Below are 15,610 nucleotides of genomic sequence, written 5' to 3'. Positions count from 1 at the left end.
ATCTCATGGCAGCCAACGTGTAATTCAGTTCAAAAATCCTGTTTTAGAGTTTTTAGAGTTTGCTTCATAGGACCACTCTATGTACCATAGGTTGGGTGCTGGGATTCTGAGACAGAAATTTGCAGGTGCTTGCAGAGATAGGAGGAAAGAGGGATGTGATCTCAGGAGCAACACCTGTTAGGATATTACAGCAGCAGGATAGAACAAAGGAAGAAGCTGACAGAACAAAGGAAGAAGTTGTGCAGCTGCAACAAAAGCTTCAGCCGGTGTCACAGGGAGTCATTGATACGAAGATGCACTTCGGAGTTTGCTCTGATTTGAGGTAGGGGCTAGGTCTATGTGCGTGCACGTGGATCAGTCAGTGAATGCAAGCTGCTGATGGCAAGGAGGCATACCCCTTAAGTGGTGCCACTCCCAGCAGTTGGGGGTATAAGCATCTTGGTCCATTTAGAAGGTATCTGAGCAGTGCACACCATCCACTAGAACCTTCAGACGGAAGCTTCTGCCTGGCACTGCTACCTGGCTCTGTGGATCCATTTGCAGCTGCCTCTCCACTTCAATGCACAGTACAGGTGGGACTCAGGGAAACATACCATTCCCTACCACTAGTGAGCCTGCAGATCTGTTTCCATGACTGCCTTCCCTCCCTGCTTATCAGCAGCAAATCCAGTCACCCATTCATTCTCAGGTTTCTCCAGGCAAGAGTCAAACACTGTGTGAACCCCAGACTCCGGACACTTGGGTAAAACTTTCTTTTCATGGTGACCTAATCCCAAGTGAACCTATAAAGTCAGGAAATTCCCTTTTAAAAAATGTCCTCACACATTGTTTTCCTATTGAGTAGACCAATGGTGGTGATTGAAGAAGAGAAGGAAAGGATTTGGTTATCTTTAGCAAGTCTGGGATTATAGTGAGCATTTCTTTTCAAGCTGGATGAACACTTAGTCTTCACTACCATCACGTTTAATACCTTGTTGTACTTTGAATTTCATGAAGTCAGCAGTTTCTTCTGCTTGAAACAGTGCCATGAGTAACATTTACTTTGAGGAATACTTGAACAGTGTGCATAGAAGTGGCACCGTTTCATTACAAATGAAGATGTAATTGCTTATTGATCTGAAAAACATTTGTAACTACTGAAATTTTTCATATTAAGGGAGACTTGGTAATGGAGTGTCACATAAATTATTTATCTGAGGTTCTTGTAACTGCATTTTTAGGTAGTTGCATTTATTTGTCTTCTTTGAGTCAATAGGCTTCAGTGAATATTTCCCAAAGTCAAATAATAGGAAAAATCAACTTGGTGACAAAAATGGAAATCAGATTTTACTAATTCCTCAGTAAGAAAAATCCTCGGTATTCACATGATAAAATGACTGGGGTATGAAGCTAAATATGAATAACTGGTCTGTTTTGATCTCTTATTTTGTGGTATTTTGTGAACTACATTACATTAATGTCTCATGGTAGTATTTGTATTTTCACTATGGGACAAGAAATGTTCTAAATGCTTTATACGTATTGGTTCTTTCAATCTTCACAATAAGCAAGCAAGCTTCTGATGTGTCTTAAGACTGTGTAGCCTGTTCCATTTCAATACCCTCAGCCTCTCCATGAGCGTGGCAGGGCATTGACATAAGAACTCCTGCTCTTCCCAAGTTTATTAAATTGATGTGACTCCAAATTAAGGGACCAAAAGAGAGGAATCTCCATGTCTTTTTAAGACAAAAACGATATGATGATTCAGTGATCTAGGAGAGTTGCTACTTAATGAGTCTCCACTCTAATAAGAAAGATAGGACATGCTTTATAATGTCCTAGATTGCATTTTGATATCCTCTCATACCTTTCTGCTAGAAAATCCCCTTTTGTTCTCTTAAGCAGCAAACATTCTCTGCCCTATTTTCTTTTTTGACATGCAGTAAAAATTTCAGTGTCAAGCTGCCTGTCTTAAAAGGCACATTTTACTCTATTTGACCAAAAAAGTGGAATTTGGAGTGAAGATAGATACGAATTCACTTGTGGCCTGGCCAATTTACTATCTGTGTGATTTTGAACAAGTGGCTTTTCTCCTCTGAATCTCCCATTTCCTCGTCTTTAAATTATATAACAAATAATACCTATCTAAAGGGGATATTTTGAAGGAAAAAAGACACCATGCATGTAAACACACCTTGAAATCTAAAATGGTATAGAAATGTCAGAGGTAGAAGATTAAAAGGCTACCTTTATGTTACTATTTTTCAAAAATACTCAAATATTTTAGAAACTAGAACTTGGAAACTAAAAATGCTATTTTTCACATTAACTTTTTTCTCTAAGGTATTTTTTATGATTCTCAAAGAAGTTCTAATTTTAAAGAAAAAATGCAGTGTATAAACATTGTTTTTCCTGAACTGGTTTTTGTTTACCATTGGACTAGTCTTTTCTGCTCCCTTGGCAATTGTATACACCTGTATATACCTATATAGCAATTCCAGCTTTTTTTTTTTTTTTTTTTTTTTACTGATGTACTTGTGTGTTTCCTGTACCGCACTGTGAGTAGCATGCATACAGCCTTTTAAAAAAAATTTTTTTTTTAAATGTTTGTTTATTTTTGAGACAGAGACAGAGCATGAACAGGGGAGGGTCAGAGAGAGAGGGAGACACAGAATCTGAAACAGGCTCCGGGCTCCGAGCTGTCAGCACAGAGCCCGATGCGGGGCTCGAACCCACGGACTGCGAGATCATGACCTGGGCCGAAGTCGGAAGCTCAACCGACTGAGCCACCCAGGCGCCCCTGCATACAGCCTTTTTGTATGGATTTGTGTTAGTGGCCCCTGGAGCTTCTTGTTACATAAGACTTAACACATTACACTTACTGAGTTCTGCATGCATGCATGTGTGGTACATGGATGGATGAATACATAACTGAGGATAAAGCAGAAAGAAAAAGACTTAAATTTATAAGACCTGACAATATATAGGGTACATTTCTTTCTCACTGCATTTATCAGAAAGTGACTTATTTTCTGGCTCTGCTATTTAAATATTGTACTTTTTGCTCTTTTTTTTAAACGATATTCTTCTTGATAGCTTATCAAGGATGAATTGTTTTTCTTTAAAGTGATAAGATTTCCTAATTTCTAACTATAATGTTAAAGAATTATGCCTTGTTAGACATGTTTCTGTGAATACAAGTTTCTAAATGTGCACATAGCTGCAAATATTTCCAGAGGCTGACCTTTGAGCTCCTATACTTACAGGGACTCAAACACTATTTCCAGTCTCTTTCCAGAGGGAGACTGGCATGCTACTTTCAAGAGACCTTTGCTTTTCCTCCTACCAACATGCCTAGGATAGTAGGAGTCACAATTCAGAGCTATTGAGAGCTATTTTCTCCTTGTTCTTTTACTTGTGCCTAAGAAGGAAGAGGGAAATGAGAGTCACCAAACTCTCATTTGTGTATATTTGTACCATTTATTATGAATCTCTACCTAAGAATTAAATTTCTTTCACTCAGTAATACCTCTGACAACTGTAGCCATCCATAAAACATTTCCAGGGTGGGAGAAGCTGAAAGATAGCAGTTTTCTGTCCTGTTGTAAATTATTTAGACTAACATAGCTTACTAAGAATCTAATCTTTAGCTTACCTTTTGCAAGTGTATATAGTATTTCATGATACATACTTTTGTGATTGCCTTATTTCTAGTTCTATTTTAGATACCTGTCCATTCTTCATTTTTACTTATTTCAAATTTGTTGGCTCTTGTGCTTTAAGCAGCTTTGTTTTATTTTTGTGAGAGAGCATGAATGGGGGAGGGATAGAAAGAGAGGGAGACACAGAATCCAAAGAAGACTCCAGTTTCTGAGCTGTCAGCACAGAGCCCGACGCAGGGCTCAAACCCATGAACTGTGAGATCATGACCTAAGCTGAAGTCGGAGGCCTAACCAACTGAGTCACCCTGGGACCCTCTTTAAATCCTTCTGGAATAAATAATGATTTGCATATGCGGAAGTTCTGTAGAAGATTATTTGGGTTGGGGTTTTGTAACATGTTTAAATTAACCACCTGTCCCTGATTCATCATAGTCTTGCAATATGTATTTGCTGGTTATTTCCTAATGGGTGTAGAAAGTTTTCAGCAGTATCAAAATCCTACATTCTATTTTTTTTTTTTTTATCCTGTGGCTCTAGCCTAAGGAAATAAGCTTAAAAATTGAAATTTTTCAACTTATAAAGATGTACAGTACAGTATTATTCATATTAACTACAAGTTTTTACTTCAGTTACCTTCTCAAACCCCTAAAATGACAGTAAGAGGAGATTCTAGATGACAGATGTACAAGGACAAAAAAAGAAGAAACAAGAAAACCAACATTTTGGGAGAAGAGAATTAGAAGAATGAGTGGTTACTGATCTAGAACAGGATTTGGCAGACTTTTCTCTAAAGGGCCAGATAGTAAATATTTTAGATTTTGCTGGCCATGTGCTGCCTCCACCATCCTTTCTCTGTCTACCCTCTTTTTGCCCTCTCTTTTCCTCTGAACTAATTCTCCTATATAAATCCTTTTTAAAGTATTTTAAAAAAATATAAAAAACTACTTTTCATTGGCTAACTTCTGATTTATAGAAATCAAAGAAAATTGAAACCAAAGTCATTCAAATGCAGAATCCCAGAAAGACTAGACCTCAGGAATTGGTGGCGCTTGGTACTTCTGGAAGTGCCTATTAAGATAGGACTGAAAACAAGATAATTGTATCAAAGTCTTTTTGACCCTTCTATCCCCTTCCTAACCCTACATGGCCATATGATTACACCTCTCCCACCCCAGCAGATGATGGGAGGTTGATTTCCTGGCAAGTATAAACCATATATTCTGGACTGACATACCACAAGAATAGTTGAGAGTAAGGATTAAGTGTAAGTTAACTAAGTGAAACATACCGAGTGTTAAGAACCCAGCCTCCTTTCAACAACCAAAATGTTGACAGTAAGGCTTAGAGTTTTAGGCATGAGTTGAAAGATTTCTCCACAGGAAATTGAACTAGCTGAGAGAGGAGTCTGATGAAATGGTCCTGTTACATCACACTAACATGAAGTCCATCTGTCAACAAGTCCTAACCATGCCAACAAAACTTTCAGTAAGTCTTTTTAGTGGCTTACTCTTAAGTGTGGACAGCCAGTGATCCACCTGCATTTGAGAAAAGTCTCTAATATAGATGATAAAGATCAAAACAAGCAAACAAAAATGTAGGAACTTGGAGGAGGAAATAATGCCATGAGGAAGTTCCCCCAAAGCCATCAACTTCCCCAAAGAGTTAAGAATTTATTGTAGCTATGAGGTAAGAGCTGAATGCATTAAACAAGGAACATTGAGTGAAGGAAAAAACCTCCTAGAAATTAATAATATGGTAAAAAATGAAAAATGGAGCACAGTTGCCCCTTGACCAATACAGGTTTCAACTGCATGGGTCCCCTTGCAGATTTTTTTCGATAAATATGGTATAGTATTATACATGTATTTTCTTTTCCTTGTGGGTTTTTTTTTTTTTAATGTTTACTTATTTATTTTGACGGGGAGGGAGGGCACAGAGAGAGAGAATCCCAAACAGGCTCCACACCATCAGCACAGAGCCTTGACACGGGGCTTGATCTCACTAACTGTGAGCCAAAATCAAGAGTCAGATGCTCAACCAACTGAGCCACCCAGGCAATGTTTCTTAATGACATTGACTTTTCTCTAGCTTACTTTATTGTAAGAATAAAGCATATGATACATAAAAACCCACAAAATATGTGTTAATTGACAGTCTATGTAATTGCTAAGGCTTCCAGTCAGTAGTAGGCTATTATTAATTAAGCTCTTGGGAGTCAAAAATTAATATGTGGATTCTCAACTACACAGGAATCTGCACCCCTAACCCCCATGTTGCTCAAGGGTCAGTTGTTTGAGGATTAAAGATAAAGTTGAAGAAATCTCCCAGAAACTAGGAAGCAAAAAAACAAAAGTGAAGACACAGAAGTGAGAAAAAAGATTACTTTAAGAAACCTAGTATCTTAAGAGTTCTTCGAAGGCAGAACATTAGAAAGGGTATTAAAACCAGAAATTTTCCTAGAACTGAAGGAACATGGGTCTTCAAATTATAAGCTTTCAGTTGAATGCTCAGCACAATGGATGTAAAAAGACCAAGATCAAGATATATTATCCTTCGGACGCCGGGTGACTCCGTTGGTTTCGCATCCAATTCTTGGTTTCAGCTTGGGTCGTGATCTTGCGGTTCATGAGTTCAGGTCCCATATCGGGTCCTCTGACAGTGCGAAGCCTGCTTCAGATTCTCTCTCCCTCTCTCTCTCTGTTCCTACCCCCTTGTGTGCTCGCTCTCTCAAAATAAATAAACTTAAAAAAAAAAAAGATACATTATCCTGGAATTTTGGAACAACAGGGGCAAAGAATGTCCTGAAATTTACAGAGAGAAGAAACAAATCATTATATAAGGTAAAAAGAAAAAAATCAGAATGGCATCAGACTTTTCATTAACAACCCTAGAAGCTAGAAGATAATGGAGTGATACCTTCAGAATTGGAGGGAAAATTGTCTTTTAATGCAGATAAAGGTATTTTCTGACATGTAAAAAAATCTCAAAATATTTACTTCTTCAGGAATTTTCTGGAGTTGGTGATTCAACAAAATAAAGGGAGTAAATCAAAAAAGAAGATAGAATTGGGGCACCTGGGTGGCTCAGTTAGTCAGGTGTCCGACTTGATTTCAGTTTGAGTCATGATCTCATGGTCATGAGATTGAGCCCAGAGTCAGGCTTCTCGATGAGCATGGAGCCTGCTTGAGATTTTCTCCCTCTCTCTGCCCCTCCCCCACTCACGCTTGTGTGTGCATGCGCGCTCTCTCTCTCTCTCTCTCTCTCTCTCTCTCTCTCAAAATAAACATTAAAAAAAAGAGTCTGTAAAGAACGCAACACAAAATTGAGGAAAGGGTATTTCTGGGGTTATAGGATGAAGGGAGCTGACAGCTGGGAAGCAAATCTTAGCAACCAGTCCATTTTAGAGCACATTAGAAGGCTTGGAGAAAGGAGTCTGTAACAAAAAATGACAATATACTGAATCGAAGAGGACTGTATTTGTAGCAGAATGGGGGATGAATTAAAGATGGTTATGTAGAAAACTAAGCAAATGAAAAATCAAGGCAGTTAACTCCACAGGGGAAAAATAAAGTTGTTTAAGAACAGAAATTTAGTCATAGAGCACTACTTGGCTCAACATTTTTATTAGGCCTAATGATGCACAAGAAATACATATGTAATTATGTTAGAATGCTAGGAAGAAGGGAAATGTATGTGTATGGCAGGGGAGAGGATGAGAGTTGGTGACAGACGGCTGAATCCACATCTTACATTGTAAGACGATAGGCAGTGCCTAAAACTGAAAAATATGGAAGAAGCAAACTTAAGTGTGTTACTTAACTATGTGGAGATACGTTTTGGAGACAGTCGTTCTTCACCAGTGGCCTTGAAAAGCTAGTTGATCTTTTAAAATCGTAAGCATGTGTAATTTGATAAAAATTAGCAAACAAAAGGGATAAAATATTAACAGTTGGAATCATGAGTTGTTTTTTTGATACATTCTTATCTTTCACATTTTCTAACTTGATAGTTTATTTTTTCATAGTCCAGAAAAAAATTTTCCATTATTCACTATGAGTCTTCATTTTTCTTCCCTATTTTTCATTTGTTAGGAATTCCTAATTTACAACATCTTGTTTCATAAGGTTTCTTTAAAAAGGCATTTATTTCCTAAATACAAGAAAATACCATTGTTGTGTGTTGGGAATAAATACTTGATCTCACATGAAGTTTGTGGTCTAGAATAAGGGTAGAGAAATGTGTAAATTAATTATAGTATAGATTTGTATATATAGAACACACAATGGAAATAGAAGGTGAAAACAAGAAGAGACTGTAAGCAAGCAGGATTAATAATATTTGATGTAGACTACAGTGAAAAACAAGGGTCAGTGCTGACTCCCAGCTTTCTGGCTGCAGTGACTGGGTATATATATAGGTGCTAGTCACTAAGAATAGAAATAGATAAAAGATAAAGTAGATGTTTTAATGAGCTTTATTTGGGATCTGTTGGTTTCAACTATTGCATTGTAGTTGCATTATATTTATTACATACAATACATAGTTATTGTATTTGCATTGAAATACAAATATATTCATCGATATATCCAGGATATTTGTGTTTGGAGCTCAAGAGAGAGGGCTAAGAAAGAGCAAACAAGAGAATGAAAATAAATGAATGGATTACAAATTGTCAATCACATTCGAACAGAGTGGGTGAGATCTCCAAATAGATGGTGTAGACCAGAGCATGGGACTGTGAATCAAGGACAGAGCCCTAGGGAAACAATCATTGGCTTAGATCTTTACAGATCCCATTTCATGGGACTGATGAACATGGGAATGATGGGACATTGCAGGTAGAAGAATGAAGAGCCATAAAATTCAAGGTCGTAAGGGTGAACATCTTTTCAGAAGCTTGACTATGAAGGAAAAAAGATTTGACCAGAGGAGGGGAATATAGGTTTAAACAATATCTTGTTTCATCTGTGTTTCATTTCTTTATTGCCATTTTTTTTTTTTAAGATGAAAGAGACTGACTTCTAAGAAAGCCAATCAAAAAGCGGTTTAAAAACATGGAAGAAGATAAGCAACAAACAAAAGAAATGAAATAACTAGCCAGGCACATCCTGGTTTTGTGGAGCCCAAAGTTTACTGTATGTGGTAGGAGACAAGAGAGCTTAAGAACTGTGTCAAAGTAATGAATACAAAATTAGATACAGGACACTGTAATGGGACCATGAAAGTGAGGGCCTTAAAGTCTAAGATTCATTAGAACTAGGGCACCTGGGTGGCTCAGTTGGTTAAGCATCTTAGCTCAGGTCTTCATCTCATGGTCGTGAGTTACAAGCCCCATATTAGGCTCTGCGTTTAGGCATGAAGCCTATTTTATTATTTTTTTAAATTAAGTTTATTTATTTTGAGAAAGACCAAGACCATGTGAGTGGGGCAGGGGCAGAGAGAAGGAGAGAGGATCCCAAGCAGGCTCCGCCCTGCCAGTGCAGAGCCCAACATGGGGCTTGAACTCACAAAACCTTAAGATCGTGACCTGAGCTGAAACCAAGAGTCAGACAAATAACCGAGTGAGCCACCCAGGCACCCTGAAGCCTACTTTAAAAAAAAAGATTCATTAGTTCTGAATAAATCCATGTCTGTTCCTAACAGTTTAAATTCCTAGAAGTTGGGAAAAAAGATGATTAAGAGCATTAGTAGTGATATTAGCCTTAAACAAAAGGATAATACTTCTTTTGAGACTCCCTTTTGAATATACATTCTAAGAGGCCAAGAAGCTTGTTATTCTTCTTCGTGGATTTATCTACAAAAGTTGGAGCAGTGCTCATTAATAGATACTCAGTAAATATTTGTTGAATAGATGATGGAACAGGAAGAAAAATGATCTGATTTAGTGCTCAAATAACCCAGCTTAAATTTTGAGGAGGAAACATCTTTGTAGTAGATAAGATCAGATTGAGGGTAGATGGCAATGAAAATGGAACTTGAAGAAAGTAATCATGATTTAGAATAGACAGACACTGAGGAACAGAGGCAGAGTAGATGAGGCAGAAGGATATGTGTTTTCAAGAGAATGGTTGAAATGACACGGACACTGAAGAGACTAAATCTTCCTACTGTTTAATATTGCAGATAGTCAAACTGTTACTTCGTCATGGTGGAAATCCATTTCAAGCTAATAAGCACGGGGAGCGCCCAGTGGATGTAGCAGAGACAGAGGAGTTGGAATTGCTGCTAAAAAGAGAGGTGCCTTTGTCTGATGATGATGAAAGTTATACAGGTTCGTTTCAGATAATCTACATTCAACTGTTTGTTTGACGTGGTGTTTAGTAAAACATTCTGATTCTGCTTTACAATACAGAAAATGTTTGAGTTCCTTAGAATAATGTTAGCCAGCTATTAAGAATGATGAATTTAGTAACCTAGGTATTTACTACATGTCTTCTGTGTAAGTGGAGACATAATGGCATTGCCCTATTTTCATGATTCCCTCCCCACCCCACCCCCACAAACTGCTATCACATTCAAGTCTACTGCAGAACCTTTCCCCATTAACAGCTGTTAGCATGCTACTCTGACTTCTTTCATTCTGTTATAAATTAGAGAGCTACTAACCAAACCCTTCCTGTTTTTCCTGGCATTAGTGAGTCATCTTTGCATTTTGACTTCTGTGATTTAGGTGGTTGAACTCTGCTCATTGTTGTAAGGTAGGGGCACAGTTTATAAACATCGTATTAAAAAGGAAAGATCTAAAAGAATATTTCAGAAAAATTTTGATGTACTTGGTTTCCTTTTAAACATAAACAATTAAAGATGTAACAGAAGAAAACTTTACTGCATTAAAGAAAGTCTTTTACCTATAGTTTGAAAGGATTCATGTTTCAGGCAAAAATCCTCATTGAATTTATTCTTCAAGAATTTATTAAGAATCATAATGGCCATTTCCTCACAAAATTTTAAAGAATTTCTACAAGAAATTAGGTAATGCTGCTTCTTATAAATAAGGGAATAAAAATCAAACCATACTCATTTAATCTCAGCCATTTCCAGAAAGCAATAAAGCAACATTGATACTTTTGAAGCAGAAAGGTCTACCCTGTACTTTTTTTTTTTTGAGGTAGAAGTGACCTATAACGTTATGTTCCAAGTGTTCAACGTAATGATTTGGTGTTTGTATATATTGCAAAATGATCACTACAGTAAGGCTAGTTAACATCCATCATCCTACATAGTTAAAATATTTTTTCTTTTTTTTCTCGTGATAAGGAATTTTAAGATCTGTCTTAGCAATTTTCAAATACATAGTACAGTATTATCACCATGCTGTACCTTCCGTCCCCACGACTTACTTATTTTATACTAAAAGTTTGTACATTTTGACCCCTTTCATCCATTTCATCTAGTGCCCACCTCTGGCAGCCTATAATCTATTCTCTGTATCAGTGAGCTTGGGGTTTTTTGTTTTGTTTTTAGATTACACATATAAGTGAGATCATACAGTATTTGTCTTTCTCTGACTTACTTCACTTGGCATGATGACCTCAGGGTCCTTTGTAGCTGGCAAGATTTCATTCTTTCTTATGGTTGGGTAATTTATTAATGCATATGCCACATCTTTTTTAACTATTCATCCATAGATGGACACTTGGGTTGCCTCCATATCTTGGCTATTGTAAATAATGCTGCAGTGAACATGGGGTGCATATATCTTTTTGAGTTAGTATTTTTGTTTCTTCAGATAAATACCCAGAAGTGGAATTGCTGGGAATTGTAATTCCATCTTTAATTTTTTGAGGAGCTTCCATACTATTTTCCATAGTGGCTGCACTAATTTACATTCCCACCAGCAGTGCAAAAGTCTGTTTTCTCCACGTCTTTGCTAACACTTTTTATTTCTTGTCTTTTTGGAACTAGCCATTCTCACAAGTGTGAGGAGATATCTCACTGCGGTTTGCAATTCCCTGATAATTAGTGATGTTGAGCATCTTTTCATATATTGTTGGCCATCTTTACATCTTTGGAAAAATGTCTATTCAGATCCTCTCCCCATTTTTAAATTGGATTGTTTGCTTTTGAGATGTATGAGTTCTCTATATATTTTAGATATTTTCAGATATTTTCTCCCATTCACTAGGTTGCCTTTTCATGTTGTTGATGATTTCCTTTGCTGTGCAGAAGTTAGAATCCCAGTGTTTTATTATGAACATGTTCAGCGGTGCCTGAGTGGCTCAGTTGCTTAAGTGTCCGACTCAGCTCAGGTCATGAACTCATGGTTCATGAGTTCGAGCCCCGTGCAGGGCTCTGTGTTGACAGCTCAGAGCCTGGAGCCTGCTTTGGATTCATATTCATTCATTCTTTCCCTCTCTCTCTTTCTCTCTTCCTCGTCTGCATTGCACACTTTCTCTCTCGAACATAAAGGTTTTAAAAAGTTAAAAAAAAATATTCAAACATACAGCAAAGCTCAAAGAATTATGTAGTGTACACTCTGTACCCACCAAGTACAATTTCTTAGCTATTAACTTTTTACTAGATTTTTTTTATTACATTATCACATATCCAATCTTCTTATTTTTTTGATGCCTTTCAAAATAAATTGCAGACATTTCTAAATCCTTTAGCAGGCATTTCATTAACTAGAGTTCTGTTTTCACGTATGATTAAGATAATATTTACATTTGTGAAATTAATCTTCATTGAAGCAGTCTGAATTTTGAGAACTGCATAGACCTGTATAATCTAATCTTCTCAAGATACAGACTGTCTCTGTCATTCCAGAAAGTTCTTTACACCCTTTCCTAGTCAGTTCCCACCCCTACCTGATCATTTATATCTTTTATGGTAAAAATGATTAGGCAAGAATCACTAATGGCTGATAATCTACAGGGGACTTTTTGATGATGAGCAGAATATTTACATGGCCTTTTCACCAATACCACAACAGAGGAGAAGGAAAACAGTAATGATAGAGAAGAGAAATTTAGCAGCACTGAACTTTGTGGTCAAAATTAACATCATCAAGGGAGGGATGGATGCACATCATGTGCCTTCAGATGTGATACCGTGAGAAGGATATAATGTTACTTTTCTAGCATTCTGGCTGTGAATGCATAATCATGAGGAATGTTCTGGTTTTTTTCTTTTTAAGAGCCAGCACCATGAAAGATTAAGAAATGTCAATGTCATAAAGTGATAGAAATGTTCCATATTATGTAAAGAGATAACAGTTAAGGGCTATACCTGTTCCTTGTCTGGATCCTATCCTGGAGGGGGAGAATGACTATATAAAGAACATTATACCATACAAGGAATATGGACAGAAGATTAGCGTTTTATCAATGTAAATTTATGAAGTTGATAACTATACTGTGGTGATACATAATATCCTTATGTTTTAGGAAATATTCACTGAAGTATGTAGAGGTAAAGAGCCATGATGTATATAATTTACCTTCATGCAGTTCAAAGGAAAAAATGTATATATACACACATGTATATATAGAGAGAATACAAGTTATAAAGCAAGAGAGTATAACAATAACAGGCATATCTGGATAAAGGATATATAGTATTTGGTATTTTTTCTACATTTTTGTGAGTCTGAAATTATTTCCAAATGAAATTTGAAATAAATACTGGGGTACCGCGTGGCTCAGTTGGTTAAGCATCTGACTTCGGGTCAGGTCATATCTTGCAGTTCATGAGTTCGAGCCCTGCATTGGGCTCCACACTGCCAGTGCGGAGCCTGCTTAGGATTCTGTCTTTCTCCTTCTCTCTTTCTACCCTTCCCTTATTTGCTGTCTCTCTCAAAATAAATAAACTTAAAAAAAAAAAAGTGTATATATATATATATATATATATATATATGTATGTAAACATATCAGTATATAAGCTTTCCTTGCTTTATGTGTTGAAAAGATATAAAAGCAGTGACAGTATGCAATAATCAGTCATTCCTAGTGCCCAGATTATAATCTTGAAATATATTCTACTAAAAGTAAAAGAAAAGCAGGATGGGCCACCTGGGTGGCTTAGTCAGTTGAGCATCCAACTTCAGCTCCGGTCATGATCTCATGGTTCGTGAATTCAAGCCCTGTATTGGGTTCACTGATGTTAGCCTGGATCCCACTTCAGATCTTCTGACCCCTTCTCTCTTGGCTCCTCCCCCACTCACACTCTCTCAAATTAAAAAAGAAAAAAAAAAATGAAAAGAAAACTGGGAAAAAATAGGTGATTCTTTGAGGAAATCTAGACGGTAAACTTGGGACATTTTGTCATTACAGATTCTAAGGAAACTATCAAAGCCTTGTCAAAAAGCCTTAGGAAACAAGTTGGAGGAATACCCACTGGCCAAAGATGGGATAGTTTGTGCTTCAGTAACAGTATTAGTTGCATCTATGTTTAAATCCATGATTCCATAGTGATAAATTTTTAAATTAATTCATCATCAGAGAACTAATTTGTTATCTTAAAAATTAGGCAAAAATGGAAAGTAATCATTTATTTTGCCTTTCCTATATGAACTTTATCACTGGGTAACTTTATAGGTGAGAAGTATTTACTTTTAAGATTAATTCAGCCAAAAGAATGGGGGAAAAGGATTAACTGTTTTGCAACTCCCAGTTAATATATCTAAGCATTGCTAACATTAAATTAAAAAAAAAAAAAAAAAAAACTGCAATGCCCCCAATGAAAGAATACAATTCTCAGTCCTCAGGTTCCAGCTGCAACTTGGAGGAAATATCAGGGTTTGAGGGATATGCTGAACTTCATTAACCAAAATCTAGACTGTGGGAGACCCAGACAGCTTTGGTTCTTCAACATAGATTGCATGAAAATGAGAAAGGATAACCTGTAGGAAAAAGTTAAAATGTTTAAAAAGGAGAAAGACTAAAAAAACAAAGCATGTGTTTAATAGGTGAGTTATACTGTTCTGGGGTATTTTTGCATAAAACTCAGTCGAGATAGATGACACTTGTAAGTTCCAGGATATTAGGGTTTGTTTGTTTGTTTAAGTTTATTTATTTTGAGAGAGCAAGCACAAGTTGGGGAGGGACGGGGAGAGAGAGAGAATCCCAAACAGGCTCCATGCTTTCAGCACAGAACCTAATGCAGGGCTTGAACTCACAAAACCTCAAGAACGTGACGTGAGCCAAAACCAAGAGTTGGACGTTTAACCGACTGAGCCACCCAGGAATCCCTGGGATATTAGATTTTTTTTTAATACTAAGAAATTCTTGGGGTGCCTGGGTGGCTCAGTTGGTTGAGCATCTGACTCTTGATTTCAGCTCAGGTCATGATCTCATGGTTTGTGGGAATGAGCTCCACATCGGGCTCTGTGCTGAGAGCATGGAGCCTGCTGGGGATTCTCTGTCTGCCTCTCCCTCCCCCTCTCCCTCCCTTACTCTCCCTTATCCTCCCTCCCTCTCTCTCTGTCTACATTTAAAGATGCTAAGAAATTCTTATCTCTCTCTCTCTCTCTCTCTCTCTCTTTCTCTCTCTCCCTCTCCCTCTCCCTCCCTCCCTCCCTCCCTCCCTCCCTCCCTCCATTTAAAAGATACTAAAAAATTATTAAGATGATATGTTGGGGAAAGCCTGATAAGCTTTCAGTAGTTTTGAGGGGGACCAGCAATAGTAATAGTTCCTTTATTTCACTAAGGAAATGATCGGCATTTTTACTTCACTTAGGAAGTGATCAGCACTATCACCTATCCAAAAGTAGGATTAATTATAAGAAGAGGAGACCGAGGGTGGGGGCTGTAAAGAAGGAAAGAAAAATACAATATTGGGTAAAGTGTTGATAGCAGTATTTGGTGTAGTAGTGGTAATGTTAATGAATGAAACTAAAACTATAGGCACAATTGTAAAGGGGGCAACATTCTTTCCAGCATCTGTTTTCACCTCTTAACCATCCAGTAGATCTCAGTTCCTTAAGTGGTACATAGACACTGCTTGGTAAATATTTGTTGAATTGCTGGGGA

The 15,610-nt window shown here is 37.2% G+C and overlaps 1 protein-coding gene across 4 annotated transcripts in view; it reads left to right on the top strand.

Moving 5' to 3' along the window:
* Positions 1–15,610, top strand: part of ANKRD12 (ankyrin repeat domain 12) — a 128,848-nt gene that overhangs the window by 67,982 nt on the left and 45,256 nt on the right. For 3 of the 4 annotated variants that reach the window (XM_060613259.3, XM_060613256.3, XM_060613257.3), the window contains one exon: positions 9,765–9,912. In XM_060613259.3, coding sequence (XP_060469242.1) covers positions 9,765–9,912 — 148 coding nt within the window. Of the gene's footprint in view, positions 1–9,764; positions 9,913–15,610 lie in introns of those variants that run through there. The other variant, XM_060613261.3, reaches the window with a different exon arrangement.

Source organism: Panthera onca, chromosome D3, assembly GCF_046562875.1.
Source record: "Panthera onca isolate mPanOnc1 chromosome D3, mPanOnc1 haplotype 2, whole genome shotgun sequence".
In the NCBI taxonomy this organism is placed as follows: domain Eukaryota; kingdom Metazoa; phylum Chordata; class Mammalia; order Carnivora; family Felidae; genus Panthera; species Panthera onca.
The sequence above is the reverse complement of the archived record's forward strand: the minus strand, read 5'-3'. Positions and strand labels throughout refer to the sequence as shown.